The sequence below is a fragment of the Ixodes scapularis genome, unplaced genomic scaffold (assembly GCF_016920785.2).
Source record: "Ixodes scapularis isolate PalLabHiFi unplaced genomic scaffold, ASM1692078v2 PGA_scaffold2__306_contigs__length_199485367, whole genome shotgun sequence".
NCBI lineage: Eukaryota > Metazoa > Arthropoda > Arachnida > Ixodida > Ixodidae > Ixodes > Ixodes scapularis.
In genome coordinates, this window is record NW_024609857.1 from 137,448,660 (window position 1) to 137,473,009 (window position 24,350).

The following is a 24,350-nucleotide window of genomic DNA, read 5'->3' on the forward strand; positions in this document are numbered from 1 at the left end:
GTCTTGCGCGCGCTTTCTGTCGTCTCTTGCGTGCCTGCGTTTGACCGTCTGCGTCGCCATAATTGCTTTATCGTTGCTTGCCCGCGTCCCCATCATTGCTCGACCGTTAGAGGTGGACGGCTGGACCTAGACCGCCCGTACGCTCGGTTTTTTTGCGTCGCGGGTGTTGTGGGCGTCCGTTGGGCGATGTACGCATTTGTAAAGTTTACCGACGGTGGCCGACTGGTTATGCCGATCTCGATGATAAAGAAGTTTAGGCCTAGGGATGATCAAGACTGCAACCCAAAACAAAAGCTTGAAGCGTTCTGGATCTCTGAGAAAGGAGGGGAAGAAGGCTACTACGAAGCGACGGTGGAGATGCTTGGAGGCATGTGTATTCGTGTGATACCTTTTTTAAGATACCATGCTCAGGAATCGTCGGTTCTGGAGATTTTTGTTTGAGCTAATACGCACGTGGAGCAGGGCGGCCGGGCACGAACAGGTGCGCCTTACTTCTAACAAATGCCCCCATCGTTCAAGTACTTGCGCAGTGAAGGCACATGGTTTCACAAAAGCTGTAATTCGGGCTATTTGAAAACGGGTGTTACGAATGCATGTACTGTACTTTTTTAGTGTGAAGGCTGCATTCGAGGAACAAAAACAAAGGTGAAGCGCCACCCATGAGCGTCACGCATGAAATGTTTTACAGCGAGTTCGTTTCACGGCACTCGTGCCCACGCGTGCCCACTCGCAACGTGGAGCGGGTTCGTTTCAGCCGGCACTCCGCGAGTGGTTGCACTCTATAGCGCGAAACACATGTACGACGAAACCGTCCGATCCGACGTGCGGACTGCCGGAATGACCTTGGGGGCGAGGGTTTCCGTAGCATCGGAGGGCGTTGAAAACCCTCGCCTCCGACCGTCGTATTGCGCGGTCGGACGTCGGATCGGACGGTTTCGTCGTACGTGTGTTTCGCGCTTAAGAGTTCGTTTCAGCGCCAACACCCCACGCGTGCATGCACTCGCTGCACCGAGGAAATCGTGAGTGCGCCAAAATGCAATCCCGTCATGCCTCGCTCCGGCGAGGAGCGATGAGCAGACGACGATGACTCGTCTGCTACGATGTGTCGCGGAACCGAAAGGAAAAAAAAGTAGATTTTTTGATAGAAATCGGGTCCCGCGGGCAAAGGAATCAAATGCGAGCTTGAATTGTAAGCGTCTGCTACTTCATGAAGGAAGCAACTGACAAACCGTGCTTTATTTGCAGGTTTTAAGTCGCTCCGTTGCCGTACAGACGCTGAAATATACCGGTGTGTAAAGAAATGCTCAGAACAGACGCATCAGCGGCCCTCGATATGTTTATCACCATACGTGCGCGGGTGAAAAATTGAACATTTGTCGACAAAACTCGTGTTTTGTCGACAAATGTTTAACATTTACCAACGTAAGCTAAGGTACCCCGTCGTATTTTGTTCGAGAAAGCTCTTTCTCGACGCCTCACCACGGCTGATATCTGATTCACCTGTAATGATGATCGAAATCGAAAGTCCCACGAAAAGTTTTGCTGGATATTCCAAGAGACAAGTTTTTAAGCCGTGCCCTTTCAGTGGTTCACGTATGATACCATGCTCAAATGGGTCAAGCTTCTGCTCGGACAGCATCATCAGTTTTCTTTAGTGTAAGCGGCTATAAATAGATCGCAACCAGCCGCTTTGTAGATAGCTGGCTGCGGAAATTTACGCCGTCTGTAACCATCTTTACGACAGCCCAGTTGCTTGAAGTCATCGCAAATATAAACTACAGAAAAGAGTCAAAGTACAGGCTAGCTGGTGGAAGTCAACCATTTCGTCGTTTACCCTGAGACCCCCCAGTCTCAGGGTAAACGACGAAATGATAAACTACAGGTTGCAGCGACCAACGTTTGTAGATAAACGTTGGTAGCGACTGCACTCTCGCATTTCCACCCATGACTCCGAACAGAAAAACGCTATTTTCGGTTTGAGGTTGGTACCTTTTCCATGACATAGATGGCGGCAGCATCAGTTTTCTGGACTTGGTTTTCTGCACTCGGTGCATTTGGCGAGTTCGTTTGATTCCAGTTCTCCGTGCAACACTCTGCGAGTGCGATGCATTCTGGGAGAGAACTCGAACAGCGCCAGTGCGTGTGAAACGAACTCGCTATTAGACACCTATGCTAGTCGAGTAAAGGTTCCGTAAGCTGGTGTGCTAAAAATGGAGTCACTCCATCTTAAGACGTTTTGAAATCAGAACATAAGAAGCTTTCATGTTCTCCACTAGTGCGAGGCGATGTGATGTGCGTGATTGCTTGTTCTAATTTTCAAAAGTAATGCTATGGTTTGGCACGTTACCCACAATCTTCGCAGGGACAGTTGAACTTCTCATCCAAAAAATGCAGAAGGCAAGAGTAGCAGTGCCAAGGATTCTCAACAACCTCCCTGAAGGTGGAGTTGGAGACTCCATGCAGAAGGCAAGTTCATGTTTCAAATAGCTTAATTTCCATGTGCCTGCTGGCACATGGAAATGTGCCACCTACTGGCAAAAGCTTGCTGATACAGCAAGCCTTTGCCAGTAGGAATGTATAGAGCTACCTACTGTTAGGGGGAACTCGCTGATGGATGGACGGTGCTCCGCGTTTTGACAGCTGCTGGGGCAACGGGAAGCTCAGTGCAGACGCAGTAAAGCGTGAAACACATGTACGACGAAACCGTCCGATCCGACGTGCGGACTGCCGGAATGACTTTGGGAGCGAGGGTTTTCGTAGCATCGGAGAGCTTTGAAAACCCTCGCCTCCGACCGTCGTATTGCGTGGTCGGACGTCAGATCGGACGGTTCCGTCGTACATGTGTTTCGCGCTTAAGCTTCAGTAGCAGACAACGCGCTGCATACGCCACCAATGCTGCTCACTGCATCTGTTCTGAGCCAGCCGAGCAGACTCAGTAGTTGGCTTATATGTAAAATTCTAAGTTTCCAGATTTTTATTTTTTTAAGTGAAATTTTTTAAAATTATTATTACGTATTGACTAATTGCACTTTTTTCAAGCATCTTGTCCCAAATGCAGTACATTAGGCTCGTGTCTGAAATATTCGTCCTACAGCAGCACTTGCAGACGGATGGCTGTAATTAGGACAAAGAGCGGCACAATTCTCACAGAACAGTTTAGAATGAGAAGCGGCCTCACTTTTCTCCTCGCTTCGGTTCACTTTCTCAAGACAACTTAGCGAAGAGGAGAGGGAATGAAGAATCATGACGAGAGTATGTCCCGTCAGCCTTGTTGAATTGCTCCCTTTCATTCCCAAAATACGGCCATCCCTTTGAAATATTGCTGTACAAGTGATGTCAGGGAGTTTGTAGCGTACCGCCTGTCACTCCTGCCTTGATTAGTCATAGCTTACAAATCAAATTTTTTGATATTTGTTTAGGTCTCGGCCCAACATCAGGACTGCGAGGTAGAACTTGCCTACTGCCTCCTAGATTTTCACTATACTCCGTTTCATACATAGCGTACAAAGCTGGGAAAGGTACTGAAGTAGTGCACATGAAAAAATATTTAAAAAATGTGTTACTCAACGCGTTTCGGGGACGAACTGTAAAAGGCGCTGCTCTGGCGATACCGACGTCTCGGTGGCGGTACCTCAAATCCACTTAACGTGTAAGATTTTTTTTTTTTTACATAATTTTTGTGCATGATTGTGTGCATTGCGGAAGTGCATAGGTCAGTTCCTCTTTTCTTGTTTCTTTTTATTTATAAGGGGGTAGACTAGGGGTTGGTGTTCCGCTTGAACCTAGTGCGGGCCCCATTAAAACGTAAGAATGGTTGAGATCCAGGGTGTCTGCTTAAACCGTTTATTTACATGATACCGTGAAAATCGGAGAGTACCTTGAGAGTGCAGTGGACGGGGCTTTATATAACGAATACTGGGATGCGACTTCATCCAAGTTTTCTTAAGAGTTGGAATGCTGGCGCTGGTGTATGGAAGTCATCCAGACGGCAGTTTCTCGCTGCTCTGGTGCCGGCGCCCCATGAACTGAGAGTGATTCACAATAGACGCGTACACACCACACCCCTATTGGAAAACCCCAATATAAACAGCGTATTATGGATATTGGTAAACAATATATTTTTATTGTATTGCAATACAATATAGACAGTGTATTGGAAAACATTACATTTATTGTATTGTATTACAATAAGGATTTGTTATGGGATTCCAATATACATAATACGCTAAAAATATTGGAATCCAATACCGTATAAACCCTTATTGGATCCCCAAGTGTCGTATGGGGATCCAGTAAGGGTTTACGATTCCAATATACTCAGCGTATTATGGATATTGGAATCCAATATATTATATCGGCTACCAATAAAACTATAAACGAGTTGGAATATCACGTTCAGCGCAACATTTCTCTGCAACGCAGTCTCTTCTTGTGTGTATTTCTGAGTGATAAATTAAAAAAATGTTGCTGTTGTGAAATTGTGAATAAAGAAGCAAAACACTGGACTTATCCATACCAAATATATTTAACATATTCCTGAACTGGAGGATCTGGCATTTACTGCAAAAGAAAGTTAATTGTTTAGGACTCTCATTCAAAAACTTGATGTTTGAAAACAGAATGTGAAATCCTGACCTTAAAGGGCCCCTGAAAAGAAAAAAAAAAGTTTTTTAAAAACAGTCTGGTTGGGACACGCGTGTCGAAAAATTAATTTTACGCGACAAAAACGATTTTTTAGAGCAATATTGACCGCGCCAGACGCAATTTAGTCGGCAGCCACCTCCTTTCCACCTTTTTCTCTCTCGGCATTTCGGGCGCGTGGAGGAGAGGTACACCCCGCCTCTTCGTAGTGGATCGGCTTGGCTGCTTTCCCGGCTTGGCTGCGCCCCGCACGAGAGCCATTGCTACTTCCTGGCCGTGTTCCAAAATTCACTCGATCTTACCCCAGGGTAAGAGTTTTGTACCCTTGGCGTTCTAAAACCTACCCGCGTACAGCGTTTTTCAATCTGTGCTGTCACGTGATACGATCCGCCGGAATAACTCGGATCCATTTGGAGATTTGGAACACAGCCCCTGTGTCTGCCGGTCGCACGACGTTCCGTGGTTCCGTGTCGTATCGTGCACGTACCGTGGTCACACAGTACATACTCGTCGCGATGGACCCCGACCTGAAGCGTCGGTTGCTTCAACCCTTCAACGCTGCCAGCAGCTGGGCCTTCGCCCGTACGAGGACACGCCTCGCCAGCCGGAAGGCGTCCGCTCTGATCGCCGCGAGGCAACCGCTCGCGAGGAGGCACCCACTTCGCTGCGGAAGGCGGCGAAGCGGGAGCCTCGACGAGTTCGTCCGAGCCGCACGACCCTTCAAGCCGCCGCGAGGACACGCAGTGGTGACTCATTTTTTTATTAATCGTTGAGTGCGGTGCCGCGTGCCTTCACTAAACTCTTTACGGGAACCGATATCTAAAAAGAAAATTGGCACTGGCGCTCGCCAGAAAACATACAAAAGATGGGGTAAACGGGACACACGAATCACGCAAAGAAGAGCAGGAAAACAAAAACCTGTCACACCGCGCCACTTCCTAAGTACTTACGATGACTAACTAACACGAGCAACAAGCCCTCTACAGAAGGTTTTCACATATAAACTCGATAAAACTATAAAACCACCCGAGGTACGCGAGACGCGTTACAACGACGGCGACCATGACAGAAAACAAAATGGCGAAGCGTTTGTTTGTTGTTTTGTTGTAGGATCCGAACGGAAGTTACGATTTTGTAAAACGTTTGTAAGCAATTGCGACAATCATTCGATGGATTGTTTCTTAAACCTAAAAATATGTAATTCAAAAGGCGATCTCAAGAGATCATGAAGATTTTATAACCAACATCTAAGCTGCCACTCATTCTATTGGCCAATGAGAAGCCGATTTGAATGACCATGGTTACCAATGAGAAGCCGAGCTGAATGACCAGGGATTTGCGCGCAAAATTTCAAATAAATCTCTCGCCGTCAATATTGCTCTAAAAAAATTTTTTTTTCGCGTAAAATTCATTTTTCGACACGCGCGTCCCAACCAGACTGTTTAAAAAAAAACTTTTTTTTCTTTTCAGGGGCCCTTTAATGAAAACAGCACCTGCTAGCTGTAGCCATATAGAAACTGCAAAATAAAAATTTGGGATTAGTTCGCGACAAGTAGCAATCCTTCACCAAGCGGGTAGATTCAAAATTATGTCTGCGTTCGATTGTGGAAAAATAAGCTTCAATGCCACTGCCACAGGTCATTCTGAGCTCGGTCAATTAAATATATGTATCCGCTCGTCTGGCTTCACTATTCCTGCTTCGCACCTAACTAGAGTATCTGGAATGCTCACCTTTGAGGAAAAACAAACTGGTGCTTGCTTGCTTGTAGGCCGTGGAAACTGGAAGAGAGATTTGCGGTTAGTTGCGTCCAAGTAGCAGTTACTTTGAGTAGCCACGTAAAGTACACTAAGTCTGAAAGATTCAAAATTACATGCGCGGGACATAGATATCCTCTTGCGACGTAACTGGGCACGTGTCAATGTCGCCCGCTTGTATTACAGAAAAATAAGCTTCAATGCAGGAGCTCCCAGTCGTTCTGAGCTCCGTCAATTAAAAATGCTGTACCGGTCGTATGGCTTCAGTATTCCTGCTTCGGGAATCTGGAATTCTCACCTTTGAAGAAAAACAAACTGGGACCTGCTGGATCTTAGGCTGTAGAAACTGCTAGAAAGATTTGCGATTAGCTGCGTCCAAGTATCAATTTCTTTGACCAGCCACCTACAGCACACTAAGCCGGATAAATTCAAAATTACATGTGCGTGACATAATATGCCTCTTGTGACAAAACTGGGCACACGTTTTGTCGCCTACAGCAACACTGAAGCCAGACACACAAGCGGTACGGCACCTTTAATTGACGGAGCTCAGAACGAGTAGGGACGCTTTCACTGAAGCTTGTTTTGCTACAATACACACGTGTATTGCAGCAAAACAAGCTTCAGTGAAAGCGTCCCCAGTCGTTCTGTCAATTAAATATGCCGTACCGCTTGTCCGGCTTCAGTATTGCTGCTTCAGAGCAATCTAGAAAATCTAGAATCCTCACCTTTGAACGAGAACGAACTGGCGCCGGCTGGCTTGTGGGCCATGGAAACTGCAAGAGAGGTTTGCGATTAGTTACGTTCAAGTAACAATTTTTTTGGGTAGCCACCTACAGCACAGTCAAAATTACATGCACGGGACACAGATGCCTCATGCGACGGAACTCCCTTCGTCCTTGTTTTCTGTTAACTCTGCTCACCTTCACCACTCGCCTCCAATTTCTGCGCTACTTCTTTAATCTCGATTCCCTGGTTCCCAAAGGCCATGCCATGGCTTGCGCCAGTCACGGATCTGTCAGCTCTGCGACTGGCGCTATTGTGGCAAAGACGCTACAGCACCTGGCGCTTGATGTGCTCTTTCAATATTTTGAGCACGGCTCAAAACAGGTGGATGGGTGTCTGGTATGCCCTTTGCTTATTTGCGGATCGTTCCGAATCAGAGGGTAGGCGCTTCTGCGACCTGGGCGCATGCTCGGTATTTTACAATAGTTGAAACCGAACTCTGCAGGAATCTTGAAACATAACAAACATAATGTGCACGCCAAAAGGCATAGCAAATGAAACACCCACCATCTATCTATTTTCGTTTCTTGTCCGCAAGAAGCTGTCGTATATGTAGCCTCCCTTGCTTAAGCCGTTCCTCCCTAGTGTCCCGGTTGGATCTCGTCCTGATGAATCGTCGGTGGAGACCTGAGGAGCGGTCAACATCAGATTAGACCTTTTTGTGACAGAACCATATACTTGCTGAGAGGAAGTACACCCAAACAAATCTCAGGCATGTCATTTATAGTGCGTTTTAAATTGAGACGAATGATGTAAAATGAGACGTCAATACTGACGCACCCCTTTTGCGTACCCAAAATTTTGAAGGCCTTGTCCCGCTCGCTAGGGGGACAAGGCACATGAATCCCGGCATGTGGATGAAAGTTTTGCCTTAACATCCCGACTCAATGCCCATCCCTGAATATTCGACCACCACACTTTTAGAAAAAAAATTTTTTTTTTAGAAAACATCGAGTTATATACCACCTTTACAAACGCCTGAACCAAGCATACTCGTACCGTGGCTTGTTTGCTCAGTGCCGCCCCCGAGTTAATTCGGGCCGACAATGTTGTGTTTTTTTTTTTTTCAAATGGAACCCACATTCTTAGTTTTGGTTTGTCTTGTAGAAGCAGGTGGATACTTTTATAAAGCTTCCTATGCGCTTCCGAGTCAACATTTTTGCAATGGCCAACCCCCGGGCTTTGATTTTGCGCTCCTTGATGAATGCTGAAACTCATATAGACGGGCAATAGCTCGCATTGAAAATGCTTGCTTTTGGTGGCCGAGAACAAACTCGTGTTGCTGATTGGCAGCCACTTGCTGCCAAGAATTGCTGCACATATCCTAAAGATTAGTCTAACACAGATGCTTTGGCCGGACAGAGACACAAAAGCCTGAAACAAGGCCACTATACAGACAGGTAGAGTGTCTGTGAGGAATGAAACAAACAACTCAGATAGGCATCAATCACTTACCTTGAAAACACTTGCCATGCGCGGCAAAAAACAAACTTCTGGCCTTGATTGGCTGGTTCTTGCCACCAAGACCTGCATGTGTAAGAAAGAACCCGGTCTTAATTAAACTTTGGTGCTTTTGCAGAAGAGAGACAACAAAATACTAGTGCAAGACCACTACACATAGGTTATGGCATTCAAGAGGAATGAAATACAAAACTCATATAGGCGGGCAATAGCTCACCTTGAAAATACTTGCTCTCGGTGGCCGAGAACAAACTCGTGTTCCTGATTGGAAGCCATTTGCTGCGAAGAATACCTGTAGATATCCTAAAGAACCCAGTCTTAGTGTAACACAGATGCTTTGGCCGGACAGAATACAAAAGTCTGATACAAACCACAAAAAGCAGGAAATAGTGTCTGCGAGAGATGAAAAAAGACCCAAGTGGAGAGGCTCGTTCTGTTTCACGTTAGTCAAATAGTGTAGCTCATTTTGCTAAAACGATGCATATTTGCTAAAAAAAGTATCTATATATTGCCCCATTTAGCAGAGTTTACTGCCAAGGGTACCTGCACACCAGAATAAGTCAGAATTAGTCAGTTTTTTTTTCTTCTTTTGATGAGCGACAACAGAATCCTAAACAGGTGATGAAACAAAATATGAACCCAGAAAGACAGGCTAGTTTGCCTTGATGCAAGCACAGTGCCTCGGCCAACCAAATGAGGTTCTATCCTTTATCACTTGTCATATTTGGTGGGAATAGTAAAGTAAATGAAAATAAGGCAACCTCTCTTCTAGCCGACAGCTGCAAACAAAATTAATATACCTCGATGAACGACCTGGAAACAAAATTGGGTGGTGACCAAGTGGTTTAAGGTGTCAAATTTCAAACTTACAGAATGTAGTTTTGGTTTAAGTCCTCCTGGTGTATATTTTTATCCTTATAACTATATTTACACCGTTTTCTTTTGTATTTTTGAGGCACAAGTACTTAATTTATACGCTAATTCACCTTTAGAAGCGTTTTAATTACCCTCCATGCCTTTCTAGTGCTCGTAATTGATTCTTGGTGAAAGCGGTCTTAAATTTTTGTTTTCTTGCTGTCGCTGCTGCTTGCTTTCTCACCTTTAGAATGCTGACAACTCGACACAAAAGTAATGAAAAATGTGTTTAAAATGTCATGAAGATCAGCATTTCCAAGCTGTACCCCTGCTTCATGCCCCGACCATGCCACCATACCATAGCTGAGTGCAGTGACAAATGGTCCCACGTTTGTCACCCGACCGCTTTTTCGGCTTACGGTGTGGCGCGACTCATGAAGCACCTATGCTTCGCGATGGAGCCGGTGAGCGAGGTGTGACACACTAGAGCTGTGCAAGCCACAGCTTTACAGCCTGCAAAGCGTGGGAAGATCCCTCTCCCTTTGCAGAGCTGGCATTAGCTCACCGAGAAGCTATTGCAAGCACTAGAAAGCCACAGAGTGTGAATAAAAGCGCTTCTGAAAATGAATTAGTGTGTAAATTATGCATCTATATGTTAAAACTTAAAAAAAAAGTATATATGTATATATATATATATATATATTTAAATACTAAAAAAGGCAAAAAAGAAAAAAAAATGTTTCCAGGTGGGCTTGCACCCAGAGCTCCACGGCCCTTGAATTCAGTTCCCTAAAGCCCGCTTCAGACGGAACAATTTCGCCCAGCAACTTCATGTCGCAACACCAGCAACACGGGCCGCCCGCGTTCACATGCAGCAACCAAATTGCTACGACTTGCCATCATCATCATGAAATTTTATTTTTCTTACAGTATTTAGACGCACAGTTATATCCTAAAAACATGTTTTTATATCTTTAAATTGCGCTGAGAATACTAACTCATCTTGTTGAAACAGTTTATTTTCAAAAATGATCCATTTCAAACCTGAACTAAGTCCTCAGTTCTCATCATCACGACCACAGGGGTGTCACGTGAAAATATTGCATTCCTGATTGGCTGCTGCCGCTTCAAACATCTCCGAGTAGTCAAAGTTGCTCGTCCGCTTCGAGCCGGACCCAATCTCAGCAATTCGTGTCGATCTAGGGAAAACTAGGGAACAACCCGCCAGCAGCCCCAAAATTGCTGGAAAGGTTGCCCCGTCTGAAGCGATCCTATACTCTGTTTCATACATAGAGTGCAACGCAGTCAAAGCTAGCGCACCGGTTTGCATTGCTGACCGTGCCTACGTTCGCCCCATAAGATAGTGCGTCCCCTGCAAAAAAATTTTTAAAAGTCGGAAAATGTGCCTCCTCGGGGCTAGTAACTGATAGTGGCGTTATGATTTCAACGGAGCACAGATGTTTTTCAAGAAAAAGGAAAAGATAATGTAAACCACCTTAAATTATTTTCGTGTTCATCCGTGTGGCAGCCGCTGTGGGTTTTCGGGTTGTGTGGCACTGGCTGGTTTTGAGAAGATGGCGTCTTATGCAGCAAGCTCAAGTACCTCTCCTGCTCGGATGTTTTCGAAGATTCGTTGTGCGAAAATCTTGAAAGAGTGCAAGCAGATGATCGCCAATGTGTACGGGAGTATAAGAACACATTCCCCGGAGAATTCGGTCGTGAAGTCCTGGAGACGGCCAGTAACGACACTGGAGTGTGCCCTGTACTGCCGCGAAGTGCAAGGCGCAGTGCCCATCTGGCAAGGTGGCGTCCCCGAAGCAAAGACCTCGCAACATGAAAGTTTCGAGCACGGGGACCGTCAAGCATGACGAGTTCACACAGAATGCCATTCGCCTGAAGGTGCATCGCAAGTGCTCCGAGAGGGAGATTCCTACCTTTGACAGCTATTTCAAAATAAACTGTACAGGCCATAACTATTGTCGATTCACGTTTTATTATAAATTTTGGGACAAGGCCGCTATCAGGGCGATTCCTCATTCCACGCTGCACGAAAGAAAATATAACTCGGTGCTGGAGGCAAATAACACTTGCAAAGCGGCAGACCAGATGGTAGAAATCTGGCCTCTCGGCGACTTATAAATAAAAACCAAGAAGGAGGAACTGAAATATGCACTTCGTCAATGCGCACAATCTTGCACAAAAAGTATGTCTAAAAAAGAAAAAAAAAACAAAAAAAAAATACTTTGCGCGTAAAATGGGTTCAAACCACGGCCACCGAGACGTCAATATCGCCAGAGCAGCGCCTTCTACCACTCGTCCACGAAACGCGCAAAGTAACACTTTTTCTATTTTTTCATGCGCACCACTTTAGTACCTTTCACAGCGTTGCACGCTAAGTATGAAACAGAGTATAAGACACCCTATTGTCTGGTACAGAGACCATTTATGAACGCTTGGGTGTTTAAACGATGTATTACACATTTTACAAAAAAAAAAAAAAAAAAACATTGGGTGTTTAAACGTTGTACTACCCCTTTTTCAATAGAAAAAGCAACAATAAAAAAAACATTTAAGAAGAAAAAGTTAAGGAAACGAAATGTACCATTATGTTCAGTGAAGTTTGGTGACAAGACTTGGGACTCGAGCAGGAATGCAGTTATCCTTGGTGTGACCCCATGAGACTGTCTTGCTGCCTTTGCTGGGGTTTATCTAACTGAAGTACCTGTGCGAAAAGTAGAACGCATGTGCATAACACTCATTATTCACAAGAAAATTTGTCAATGTCCAAAATGACCCATGAAGAAAATTATGCGAGGAATTTTCAGGCTGCGTTGGCCGAGTCACCTCTCGTGGCCAATGTTCCATAGCAACTTTAATTGTAGTGAACAGTTATAGGGTATATTACGAACAAAGTGCAATTTGGTTTTGTAGGAAACTATAACACACAAAACGACACTTGAATACAGTATATTGAGGTACCTCTAAACAAACTCCAGGGTTTCATGGCGCCTCCTTCAGATACCTGATGTTGAACATGAAATATGTGCACCAAGGAGTGAGCAAACAGCGACTTCAGATTTGTCTCTAACACCAGCGACATGTCGACAAGGAGTGCAATGTGTAGAAGGTCGTCTAGAAGTGTGCCAAGATGAAAAAGCAAGATGTAATGATATCAGAATAAGATCACACCAACGAGGCACCATTGTGGTGAGACAATCTACGATGTAGAGACAGTAATCGGGGGTCAACCGACGTACGGCCGCGATTTACTTTGCAACGACTGAAATAAAACATGGCAAAAAAAAAAAAAAAATTGAAAATTAAAAGCGCGTTTTTTTTTTTGTTTTTTTACCTTATTCTTTGAGCGCAGCCGGAAGCAGAGCAGTTGGGCGGCGTCACGAAAATCTGACAGACTCGCTAGCTTCTCTCAACTTGGTACGGCGCCAGTCGGCACCACAGATGAATGGTCAGCACTCTTAGTCTACCAGGGAAGAAAAAAGTACGAGCTCAGAGCCCAGCGTCGATCGCGACTTTCGTAAAGAGAAGCTCCGGTAACACTTCGGCGACTCGCGAGCGTTAAACAACGCCTCTTCGAACGAGCCCACGAATCCAACACGTCGAACGGTTTGCGCCGGTCAGCACGCTGGGAGCCAGGGGGCTGGAGGTTGAATATCCGAAAGAGACGAGGCGCTGGTTTCTACGTCTATTTCGCACATGAGATAACAAGCCGAGTGATAGCTAGCCGAGTGTAAACACTGACTGAAGTTACATCAGAGTACACGCAGTCGAAATGACGTCTGCAACAGAGCACAGCCAGACGCTTTCAGCAGGGGACGCATGCGTTCAAATAAGCTGCGATTTCAAAAACATCATGTCTCCCTTCTGTCCTTCAGTGTTCACTTTGATCTGTGTATACCAAAGCACTCAATGCTGCAAGTAATAAAGTCGTCTATACGTACCTTTCGAAGCGATTGAAAGTGCGTTGGTTTCACTTGGAATCCACAAGCAAAGTGCGCGACGAACTTGACGAGCCGTTATCCGTCGGTCCCGCCATCGCCGCTGTCTCGCTGTCTCGTCGGGTTGGCGCGGTCGCGGTCGCGGTCGCTGCGCAATGGCGTAATCTTGGCGGCTTGGCTAGGCTTGGCTGGATCGGCCGATTCGGCCACTCGGCGGCTCGCACAGTCGCTTGTCTGGCTCGATAGGCTACTCGCGGCTCGCTCGGCTCGCCTCCCTTCGAAATTCGAACTGCCTCCGAAGCTCGAGCGCTCGAGCCACTCGAGCTTTCGCGCGCGCGGGTTGACGATGGAAACTTTTCTCATAAAACGAGTCTGTAACGTATCGTTTGATGGCGCAAATGCACGTATTTTTCCCGTCGTTTTTTACAGTGTGTGAATCTTGCGAAACAGGCGACGAAGAGTGGTGGGTGAAATGTGCTCGTGTGTGGATGTGGCTTTTGTGTACGACGTAGGATTACCCAGAAAGGTGGGTCAATATCGATAAATGTGCGGGTAAGAAGCACGTGACCTGTCAAGCCCATTAATCCTCATTATTTTATCGTGCGAACTGACATTGTCACGTATCGCGTTCGATTTGGGTTTCAACATCGGTAGCCTAACTTTTGTTGCATTAAAACTGCAAATAAACATTTGTTTGAAAACGATCACTCCAATGAGCACGTCGTTATTGAGCTTTCTCATTGAAAGGTAGGTCGCGGGTGTCCCAGCTAGTTATTCTGAATGATTTGGTGGTTGTCTAGCATTTCAAGCGCTCGAGGCTCTGTGTACTGTGTGCCGTACGTACACTTGCGCTTTCGATCAATGTGAATGTGTTTGCAACGCGGAACGTTTGTGTTCTGTGTGTATCCACCTCCAATATCGTTCTCTCTCGTATTGCCGTATGGTAACTCCTGCTGTTCTACGATATCATTCACGCGATGTCGTATATGTGGGCGTACCGATATCCACATGTTGCTTCACGGGCGATCAATACTGTGCTACGTATCCTCTTAGTCCGCGGTATATGCCTACGTAATTCATGTTGGTAACTTGGAATTCGTTCTGAGATTTATCCACGCGATATTATATCCTCCTTTGGGCCCGTGATCGACGACCGATATTTATATATCGTGTGGCCGCACAGTATGTCCATGTCGGTCACCAATATGCACGCGGTGTCGTATTCTATTCCAATAACCGTAAGTTCTGTCGGGATATTGTGCTTCGATATCGTGTTGTATACCAATAACCGCAAGTTATATCGGGATAGTGTGCTCCAATATCCTGTTGTATACCAATAACCACATACTATATCGGGATATTGTGCTCCGATATGAATTCCCATCGTGCGTATTGGGTTAATCGGATAACAATAAGTTTTTATTGGTTTCCATCAACTTCATTGGAATACAATATTTCCAATAAGCCGAGTTCATATTGGCCTTTTTCAATAGGGATGGCACTCGAGGTCAGGGTCGAGTGTTGTTTTCTTTTCAAGGAAAGCAGGGGCCTCGGAATGCAGCCACGGGCACATGCGTCGTCCACTTAGCCGACCAAGGTTACGGTCCCTAAAGTTTCGTTTACACTCTTGCAACCGAGTACGACCGACAGAGACCAGACCGGTTTTTAAGCCTCTTGCGACCTCTTAGGACCAGCTCCACTACAGTGCATCCGGTCCTAAGAGGTCGCAAGAGGCTTAAAAATTGGTCTGGTCTTTCTCGGTCGTACTCGGTTGCAAGAGTGTGAACGGGCTTTTAGGCAGAAGAAACCAGACGCACCTAAATGCAGCCACGGGCATTGTCTGCCTAGCCAACCAAGGTTAAAGGCCCGTTCACACTCTTGTGGCCTCTTAGAATCGGGTTTTGTTAGAACCTCTTAATATCTATTACAACAAGAGGACACACTGGTGCCATCCATTGGGTACAAGTGTAAACTTGGCGGTCGGGCATGTTTTCTATTTCTCTCTCGCATTATCCTTTCTTTCTTGGCCCAAAAAGCTTTTGTCAACGTTATAAACGAGCCGTTCTTATAGGTATTACGCACATTTGACCTCAGAAATCCCGCAAAGCCTTTGCTCTTGTGAAACGCAGTTCCAGGGTCACCGCATAGATGGCGCCAAAATGCCAGTGTGTTCCCTCGTCCTAAAAAATTTTAAGAAGTTTTAACAGATCTCATCTCTCTCGGTCATACTCGGTTGAAAGAATGTGAACGTTCCTTAAGGTCCTGCAAGCAAACTGAGCAGTAGGCACTATTCATCACCGGCGCGGTTCCTTCTTAAGGCTTGTTTCACTTTGAAGCCATAAGGCCGATTTTAACACCAGACATAACTGAAGGCAGTTCACAACACGGTCCACGTGCTCAAAACTCACGTTGCAAGGTCTTCGCTTCGGAAACGCCACCTTGCCAGATAGACACTGTGCCTTGCACTTCGCGACAGTATGGCCGCACGCTCCGGTGTCGTTACTGACAGTCTCCAGGGCTTCACGGACTGACACGTCTCCGGGAAAATTGTTCTTGTACTCGTGTACACATTGGCGCTCACCTGCTCGCACTCTTTCGAGATCTCCGCACAACGAATCTTTGAAAATAACCAAGCAGGAGAGGTACTTGGGCTTGCTGTGTAAGACTGTTCTCAAAACCGGCGAGGCAGGGGCCAGCCGCACAACCCAAAAGCCCGAAGTGGCTGCCGCACCAATGAAAACGGAAAACAATTTAAAGTAGTTAACATTATCTTTTCCTTTTTATTGAAAAAGAAAAGAAAAAAATATATTGGTGTTTCGTCGAAATTGTAACGCCGCTATCAGTTACTAGCTCCGAAGATGCACATTTTTTTACTTTTTTTTTTTTTTACAGGGGTAGCACTATCTTATGGGGCAAACGTACGAATGGTCGGCAGTGCAAACCGGTGCACTAGCTTTGACTGCGTTGCACGCTATGTATGGAACGGAGCATAGAGCTAAAATATTTCATAGACTGTCTTGACTACAGATGTTGTGAATAAATCGAGGCATAAGTTTGAAGACACCTTTTATAGAATTTCACGAAATAGAAATTTCGGAGCCTGTGCATCGGCTCATCGTACTGTTTTAGGCTAAATTGTGCAAGTAGATGAGAGAGAAGGACATTGGAGAAGGGTGTTCTGCATGGCACAAAGTGCTAGTTGTTTGTCAACCTTTAGGAAACAATAATGTAATTGGCGTAATATTTTCCATTGGGTGCACAGACGTCTTCAAAAAACCCAAAGAACGGAAAACAAGCACAGCTTATTGCTCAAAAGAAATTGTGCGAAGACTACAACTCCAACAGGACAGAAACCTCCAAGGTGAAAAAGCCTGGGAATAATTAAAGTTCTCTATAAGTAGAAAATTAAATAAACAATCTTTATGCGCTCATAGAACCCACTTATTGCTATTCTCATTTCAGGGAACGAAGAGAACGAGCTCAGAGAGCAGCGAGAGTGATGAACAGACTAATTCACTTCGTCAAAAAAATGCAGTCATTGTCCAACTTCGAAAGCGCTTGAGAGAGGAAAAGGAATACAGCAGGCGGCTAGGCCTTGCCCTTCTGGACAAGATTGGTATGCTTCTTTGAACCGGTCTTATCAGGGGTGTGACAGCTTTGCCACTAGACTGTGCCAAATTCCCCAGCACCAGGGAAGATGCGGCGAGTGAGCACTCGGGGACCGCCTTTCTTGGCAATGCAGTCAAAAGCTATGGGCACGAGCGTCATAGTCGTGCGTATGTCCTCATCGTTTGTGATATTCCAAGAAATGTTGTCCCTAACTAGAAACATGCCTGCCTTTTGGTAGGAGACATTTGAAGTAAATAACGAAAATGAGCCGGCAACAAATGCTAGTGAAACATTTCACTTGAATTGGGTTTTTCCTTTGCTGCAGACATTATACATCTCCTGCGCATGTGCCTAAACTCGTCGCACGCATCTGGAGGCTCGGCACAGTGTATTGCACCATTGAGAGTTTTGCGACAACCGAATAGACAATGTCAGTTTCCCAGATGCCACGGCGTGCGTCCTATTATTTGTGGGAACGGTGTTTGTTGACTCAGTCTTTTTTTCGTGATTATAAGTGTACTTATTTCGTTCTGCCTACTGTATTTTTTGTGTACGATTTGCTCTTGCATGTTTTTTCTGTCGTTTTCGACGTGGGCATTGATGGACGCCAAACCGCCTCTTTCGCTGCTCCTGAGGTGTGTTTTGGTGAAGATACGACTGTTTACGAAAATTGCAGTCCAGACATGGCCATCAGATCGCAACTGCGGCAAGCCAGGAAAGGATCGTGCAAATGCACTATTCGTGATGACAAAGCAGCCTCTTCCATATTGGGCACGCAAACAGTAGTCTGATGTCATATGTTCACATTTCACACAGCGAGCGCAAACGGCCAAATCCAAGCACTGTTGCCTTCGCTTTGCAATTACGGTTTTGTTTTTCAGTGGTGACATGTTCACTGGTTTTTGAAACTATTGTCTGGTGATTGCATGCAGGTAGATAAGTGAGCTAATGGTGGGATAGTGCATGGTGAAAACAGCAATACTCGCTTCAGAAGCAGCCTGGCGTCCCTCAACACTCGTTTTGAAAGCGACCAAATGTACACACAAGAGCGAATCTTGCACGGAAAATACGGCATGGAGAACGAAATAAGTACACATATAAAAGAAAATAATGAACTAGATTATGTGAAAAGAAAGAATTAACGCTAAATAACGAAGATAAAGAGGACATGCACCGCGACGGAAGGCAATCTGATCGAAGAGCAGCCGGGGGACTGGGCATACGAAAACGCTGTTCCCACAATAGACCTTTTGCAAAATCTCCAAGTGCCCTGGCCCGCACGCGAGGGATTATGGGAGAGATTGTCCCTCGCCTGGCCGCTCTGCCTTGAGATCGCATTGCCTTGTCGCTTGCCTCCTCTTAATCCTCTGTGTTTCGATTCCATTACCTAATTTTATCTATTCCAGTGTATTTTTTTTATTGTTTCTAAGTGGTTCTATTCTCTTCTGCGTGCAATATTTCTTGTAAATATATAGTATTGGTGCCTTTATTTTGCCTTTTTCGACGGGAGTGCCGACAGGACAACATGTCGCTTCGCGCGTCGTTCCTCGGGTGAGTACTACCGTTGCTACCGATTCCTTTCGTGCTGTTAGCTGCTTATTTTGGTTCAATTTGACCCACGTGCAGCTGAGGGGAGCAGTTTATTAATACCCGCGCACATGTCATAGGGGTAGGCAGAGCTCTTAATCAACAATCGCGACGCGAGAGCCGGGTGCGCTGTGATTTGACTGCCCGCGCTTGCTCCGTTGACTCGCACTGTAACGTATGCCTTCTAGTGCCGCTTACTTGACCAACATAAGCATGCCGCTTTGTCGCCGCGAATAATTTGTCCGAACGTTTGCGAAGCTGAGGCATACGCAACGTTGCGGCGCCTGACAACTGCAGCAGTTGTCAGGCGCTTATGGTATGCCTTCTTAATCTATTCTATATGCTAAGGCTAAGCGGTTTTCAGTTGCAAACACCCTTTTTCAAGTGCTGACAACTGCATGCAGTTGTCAGGCGCCGCAGCGTTGGATATGCTGAATGGTGTTACGGTTTCGCAGGCATTCGGGCAAATGATCCGCGGCGACAAAGCGGCGTGCTGTATCTTGGTCAAGCAAGCGGCACTCGAAGGCACACGCTACAGTCCGAGTCAACGGAGCGAGTGCGGGCGGCCAAATCACAGCGTACTGGGCTCTCGCGTCGCGATTGTTGATTCAGACCTCTGCCTATCTCTATGACATGCACGCGGGTGTTCATAAATGGCTCCTCTCGACTGCACGCGGGTCAAATTGAATTATAATGAACAGCGCGATAGGAATCAGTGGCAACGGTAGTACTCACCTGGGGAACGACGCGCGAAGCGGCGTGTTGTCCGTTGGCACTCTCGTCGAAAAAGGAAAAATAAAGACACAAATACTATGGGACTAAAAACACTTAGAAGCCGTAAAAAAATATGCTTGAATAAATAAAAGTAAGTAATGGAATTGAAAAACAGAGGATTAAGAGGAGGCAATGCGATCTCAAGGCAGGGCGGCCAGGCGAGGGACAGTCTCCCCACCATTCCTCGCGCGCGGGCCAGGGCGCTTGGGAAAATAGCAAATCGTCTATTGGTCGGATGTGCGCCAGGGCACTTGGGGGAAATTACAAATCGTTTCTTGCCTATCTCTTAACCACTGTGCACACTGTCACGGCCTTCATGCTTGGTGGGCTTTGCTGCCTTGCATTGCCGTGTTAGGAGCAGCAAGGTGCGGGCAGTATTTGGGTTAGCCCAATCGGCTTTGAACTATTTGCTCTCTTAGACACTCTTTCGTCTTAATTGTGTCAAATGCTTATTTAAAGAAATGCCGAACTATAATTTAAAATTATGCATTAGTATGGCCATCAAACTCAGTCCGATATAAAATTCATATGAAATTCCTCAATATCATTTAAGGGATCGTAAACCAAAATTTGGATAAAAAAAAAACAAAAAAAAATGCAGATGTAGGTCTGGACGCTACAATCACTACAACATTACTCGTTGGGTGATATCTCGAATGGACGGCCATATTTTTGGAAAAAGAGGCCGAGATTGAACCAGGCCGACGAGGCGCGTGACGTGAAGATATCTTGTTTCCTCCTCTCTTCGCTTCGCCCCCTCAAGGTGGCGAGGTGAAGACGCGAGGGCCGTTGCCTCTCCTCAGAGAAAAGAGACGTAAACATTTCTGTCAAGTACGCCTTTTTTTTTTTTTTTAATACAGTTATCTGTTAGAGATATTGCTGATGAGTGATGTTTTGGTGTTTGTAGCATCCCATTGCACTCTTTTGCTGTATGTTTTGTGGAATCCAGATTTCGGTTCGACATCCCTTAAAGTGTATCCACACGACGGACCGGGCCGCGGACCGATTGATCACGTGATGCGCGGCCCGCGGACCGCCCGGCTGAAATGAGCATCCACACGGCGGACCAAAAGAGATTGACAGAGCGAACGGGCCAGACTAACCCTCGACCTCACAGCTCCGCCAAACGCATGCAGCGAGCTGCTTTGAGGCTATTTGTAAGGAGCCAAGTTGGAGGTTGAACGAAAGAGACGTTTGGCCGCGGTGGCCCTGGCGTTGACTATTGAGGACGTGGAGGACTTAAGTGAACCGGAAAGGGCATGCATCTATTGTCCCACAGAGCGGGGAATTGCTCCACGAGCGCGATTAAGTAAAAAGTTGCATCGTCACACCATACCGCCATCGAAGCACAACAAAAGGTTGGTCTTCTTCGTCTTCACCAGTTGGCGCCAAAAGAAAACGACTTTTGATTTGGATTCCAGTCCAAACAACAAAAGTCAGCTTGTTGCCAGACTTGGCACTTCAATTATACTAAAAACGCCGCGGTCCGCCGCCAAGGTTCGGGCGAAAAAAGTCACTTGGCATTTCTCAGAAGCGCGGTCCGCGGACCGCCGGCGGACCTCGAAAACCGGTGACGTAAGATCACGTGATGCGCGGCCCGCGGACCGAAACAGCAATTTGGTCCGTCGTGTGGATACACCTTTAGGGGGTTATGACATGCCAAAAATAAAATGAGATAACTGTACTGTTAGGACCCATTGTATGTTTCTATAATCCTCCTAAGTTTGTTTTGAGAGTGGCGCGTTAGTTTCGTGGATGAATCGATTTATATGCGGGTCCCTCGGACCCGCCCTATTTGAAAATGCCACCCTGGCTGGGAGGCTGGTGACTTCACCAGCCTCCCACGCGGCGTCCCCTTGCGCAAGCTCACAGACTTGGCTCTCATGGCGTCTCGAGCTTCAGCTTCCTCGTTTACCTTCCGCTTTTCAAGCATACGGTCTGTGACGATTACGGCATTGCTGCTCGCCTTGTCAAAGTGTTCGACATTGACCGCAGCAGCAATGAGGGTGATTGCTATCAAGAGACGTTGGAAGCTGTTCATTTTGACTGCAACCCGCTGGCGACCAGCTCCAGAGATGCGAGTTATGGACGAACTCGGCGTGGTCACCGTCGCCCTAGAATGTCTCGCAGGCACATGCAGGGTGGAAGGTGCTCTCGCCGGGGCCGAGAGCAAGAATAGCGTGTCGGTTACCGTGCTGCGTGAGCGGTTTTGATTGTGCCGCGGCGAGGGAGAGCTTGGGCGATCATGGGGGCGCCTTGAATGAGAGAGCGTTCATGATCATGTGGTTTATGGACGCCATGGGTGTGAGTAACTTGTGCAGTGTTGCCTGGTCGCCAGATGAAAATGATAAAAATTTATAAACCGATTATTGCAATTACCAGAGCTCTAAAAATAGCACAATTGGTGTATCTACTAAGTAGCCTATGAGCATTCCATATCAAGAATAATCTATCCGTCATAGCCCCTGTAATGGTTACATTTTCCCAAATCATTGTTTTCTGCTGGGTTTTACTGCATAATATTGATGCTTTTTTTAACCTCTTTGCAAATATGGACGGTGATGCCATTTTGAACTTACCGTGATGGTCAGCGTTTTCAGTGCAGTGGTCAAGCTCACTTATTTGGGGCGCAGTGGCCATAATCAAAGCTGCGTTTTCAATGCTTTCTGTTCTGAAATGTGGGATATTTTGGTCCTAAGCTGCTGCAAAACGCAAATTTTCCTCGTCCAAAAATTACTCCAAAATAATTTTTTTTTCTGTCCTACCCCTGTTTTATGGATTTTGTTTGTGTAACAGTGTTTCTATTGCTTCTACTTCCATTTTTTGCAGAAGTGGCCCGTAAGAAGGCTTCACAGAACGGAGCTGCAGTGTCCCTTGGTAAATTGCTCTTCAGAGCATGTCTTTTCATGCGCTAATCAATAATTGTATTTCCTTTTCAGGTCGTCGAGCTTCAAACAGCCGCGATGGCTTTGATCTTGCTTCTACATCACACTCGGGTAAGTCTAGATTACTGACATTCTAATGTCATGGGCAAGATTAAAGGCCATGCTTTTGAATGTTGGAGGCAAAATCGGTAAAGGCCATGGAGCATCTTTCGGCTAGAAAGCTTTCAGGCATTTTAAAGATATTGAGGGTCTGCAAAGCCAGGAGCTTGTTTAAATGATCGAAATTAATGAATAGGTCTCCATCTTTTCCGCGTGCTCTAGCATCAGCTGCCTCCCTTGGTCTCGTGTCAATGGCAGCTCTACTCCTTGCTTCTCCCATTCCTGCAGCGGCACCCTCTCTGCCTCAGCACCCTGCTCCCGCCACTGTAGCTGTCCCCCCGATGGATCAACACAATGCCCCCGCCCCTGCAGCAGCCCCCCCTATGGATCAACACAACGTTCCAGCCCCCCCCTTTGGATCAAGAGCCCGTTCCTGCCCCTGCAGCTGTCCCCCTTTTGGATCGCCCCGCTCCCATCCCTGTGGCAGCACCTCCTCTGGACCAACACCCTGCCCCACCAGCGGCTCTTCCTCAACGTCCTGTTCATGGCGAAGCTGGAAATCTTGGTAAACCGAGCCATCAAAGTCTGATACTGATATCAGCGTTTGTTTTCTCATAGAAAGCAGTTGGGTACAAAGCGCGATATTGTTAGAGCTGGCGAGCGATGACGAGATTTTGCTGCTTTTTTGTTAGTCGGAATGCTGTCATTCAAATTTCTGGTGCCGTAGGAAGTGCTAATTTGGGACACTAACATACATGGTAAATACATGTGGGAAGCGAGCAGTTGTGATTAGCTGTTGAGCACCGTGTGTCGTTCGGTCAGGTTGCGCATGATCATGCTTTTGTAATTTTTTGGCTGCCTAGAGCTCTAAAGTGAGTTATCACCAAAACAACCTCAGAAACCTCCTTTAGTGCCCCCCTAACTTCATAGCCGCAGAAAGTTGTCCCCACTTACAGTATACAGTGAAACCTCGTTATAACAAAGTTGAAGGAGCGGTCATAATTATTTTGTTATAACCATCAGTTTGTTATAGCCAATGTCCATTTCTTTCCGCTATTAGCAAGCAAGGGGAATTATGATTGCTTTGTTATATCCATTAGTTTGTTCTATCCCATTTTGTTATAACGAGGTTTTACTGTAGTCCTTTCCAATGTGGGTTCGTCGTAATCCCAAAATTTTAGGTTGAATGGAGTTCGCCTTGAACAGGCTGTACTTATGCTTTGTCAAGTACTTGTGAATCCTTAGGGAGTTTCTGTAAATTCTGCCTAAAATCAAGCTAACCATTTCATCTCATCAGTGCACACACTTTTATATTTCATGGACAGCACACCAGCTGAATGCAGCTGTCCAGGGTCCACTGCGACCACTCTATGAAGTCAGGCAAGGGAATGTAAGTGACTGGTTTACATTTTTTTTTTTCATTGTCCTTGTAAGGGGAGAATCAGCCAGCACTCCGTGCATCTGCTGAGGAAATGCCTTGGAATGATCAGCATAGCTACTGCTCGCTCTTACGAGAAGTGCGATGTGTTGACATTCTCGGCGTTCTCTCCGCGGCAGGTGCCGCATGCATCTGTCATGACTCGAGATTTCTCCTCTTCGCAGCGCTTGGCGCACTAATCAGTATTCCAATCCCTCTGTGCACATCGGTGACTAATATATAAGCACTAAAGTTCAGAGAGGACTGAACTGACATCATGTGTTTTGGTTACTTGAGGCCCTTTCATACACTTGCAATCGAGTACGACCAAGAGAGATGAGACCTGCTGAAACCTCTTAAAATTACTTAAGACAAGAGAGCACACTGGCATGCTGGTGACACCTATGCGGTGACTCTGGAACTGCATTTCACAAGAGCGGAGGTTTTGGATTTCCGAGGTCAAATGTTTGTAATACCAGGCTCGTTTATAACGTTGACAAACGTTTTTCGAGCCAAGAAAGAAAG

At 46.1% G+C, this 24,350-nt stretch overlaps 2 protein-coding genes across 2 annotated transcripts in view; both read left to right on the forward strand.

Moving 5' to 3' along the window:
- Positions 1–22,583, forward strand: LOC120849728. The gene is made up of 5 exons (XM_040221926.1): positions 1–367; positions 2,363–2,466; positions 22,254–22,301; positions 22,364–22,420; positions 22,527–22,583. Exons 1-5 carry the CDS (start codon positions 187–189, stop codon positions 22,581–22,583), a joined length of 447 nt encoding a protein of 148 aa, XP_040077860.1. The 5' UTR covers positions 1–186.
- The window catches only part of LOC120849727 (BEN domain-containing protein 5-like), a 7,762-nt gene continuing 5,981 nt past the window's right edge, over positions 22,570–24,350 (forward strand). The window contains exons 1-2 of the mRNA XM_040221924.1: positions 22,570–22,973; positions 23,734–23,798. Of these exons, the coding sequence (XP_040077858.1) occupies positions 22,763–22,973; positions 23,734–23,798 (276 nt within the window). The 5' untranslated portion in view covers positions 22,570–22,762. The remainder of the gene's footprint in view (positions 22,974–23,733; positions 23,799–24,350) is intronic.

Excerpts from the sequence above, each read along its gene's own strand:
- LOC120849728 (XM_040221926.1), top strand. The coding sequence starts at position 187 with ATGTACGCATTTGTAAAGTTTACCGACGGTGGCCGACTGGTTATGCCG. Across the intron at positions 368-2,362 it reads GACGGTGGAGATGCTTGGAG|GGACAGTTGAACTTCTCATC; the intron begins GCATGTGTATTC and ends CAATCTTCGCAG. Across the intron at positions 2,467-22,253 it reads TTGGAGACTCCATGCAGAAG|AAGTGGCCCGTAAGAAGGCT; the intron begins GCAAGTTCATGT and ends CATTTTTTGCAG.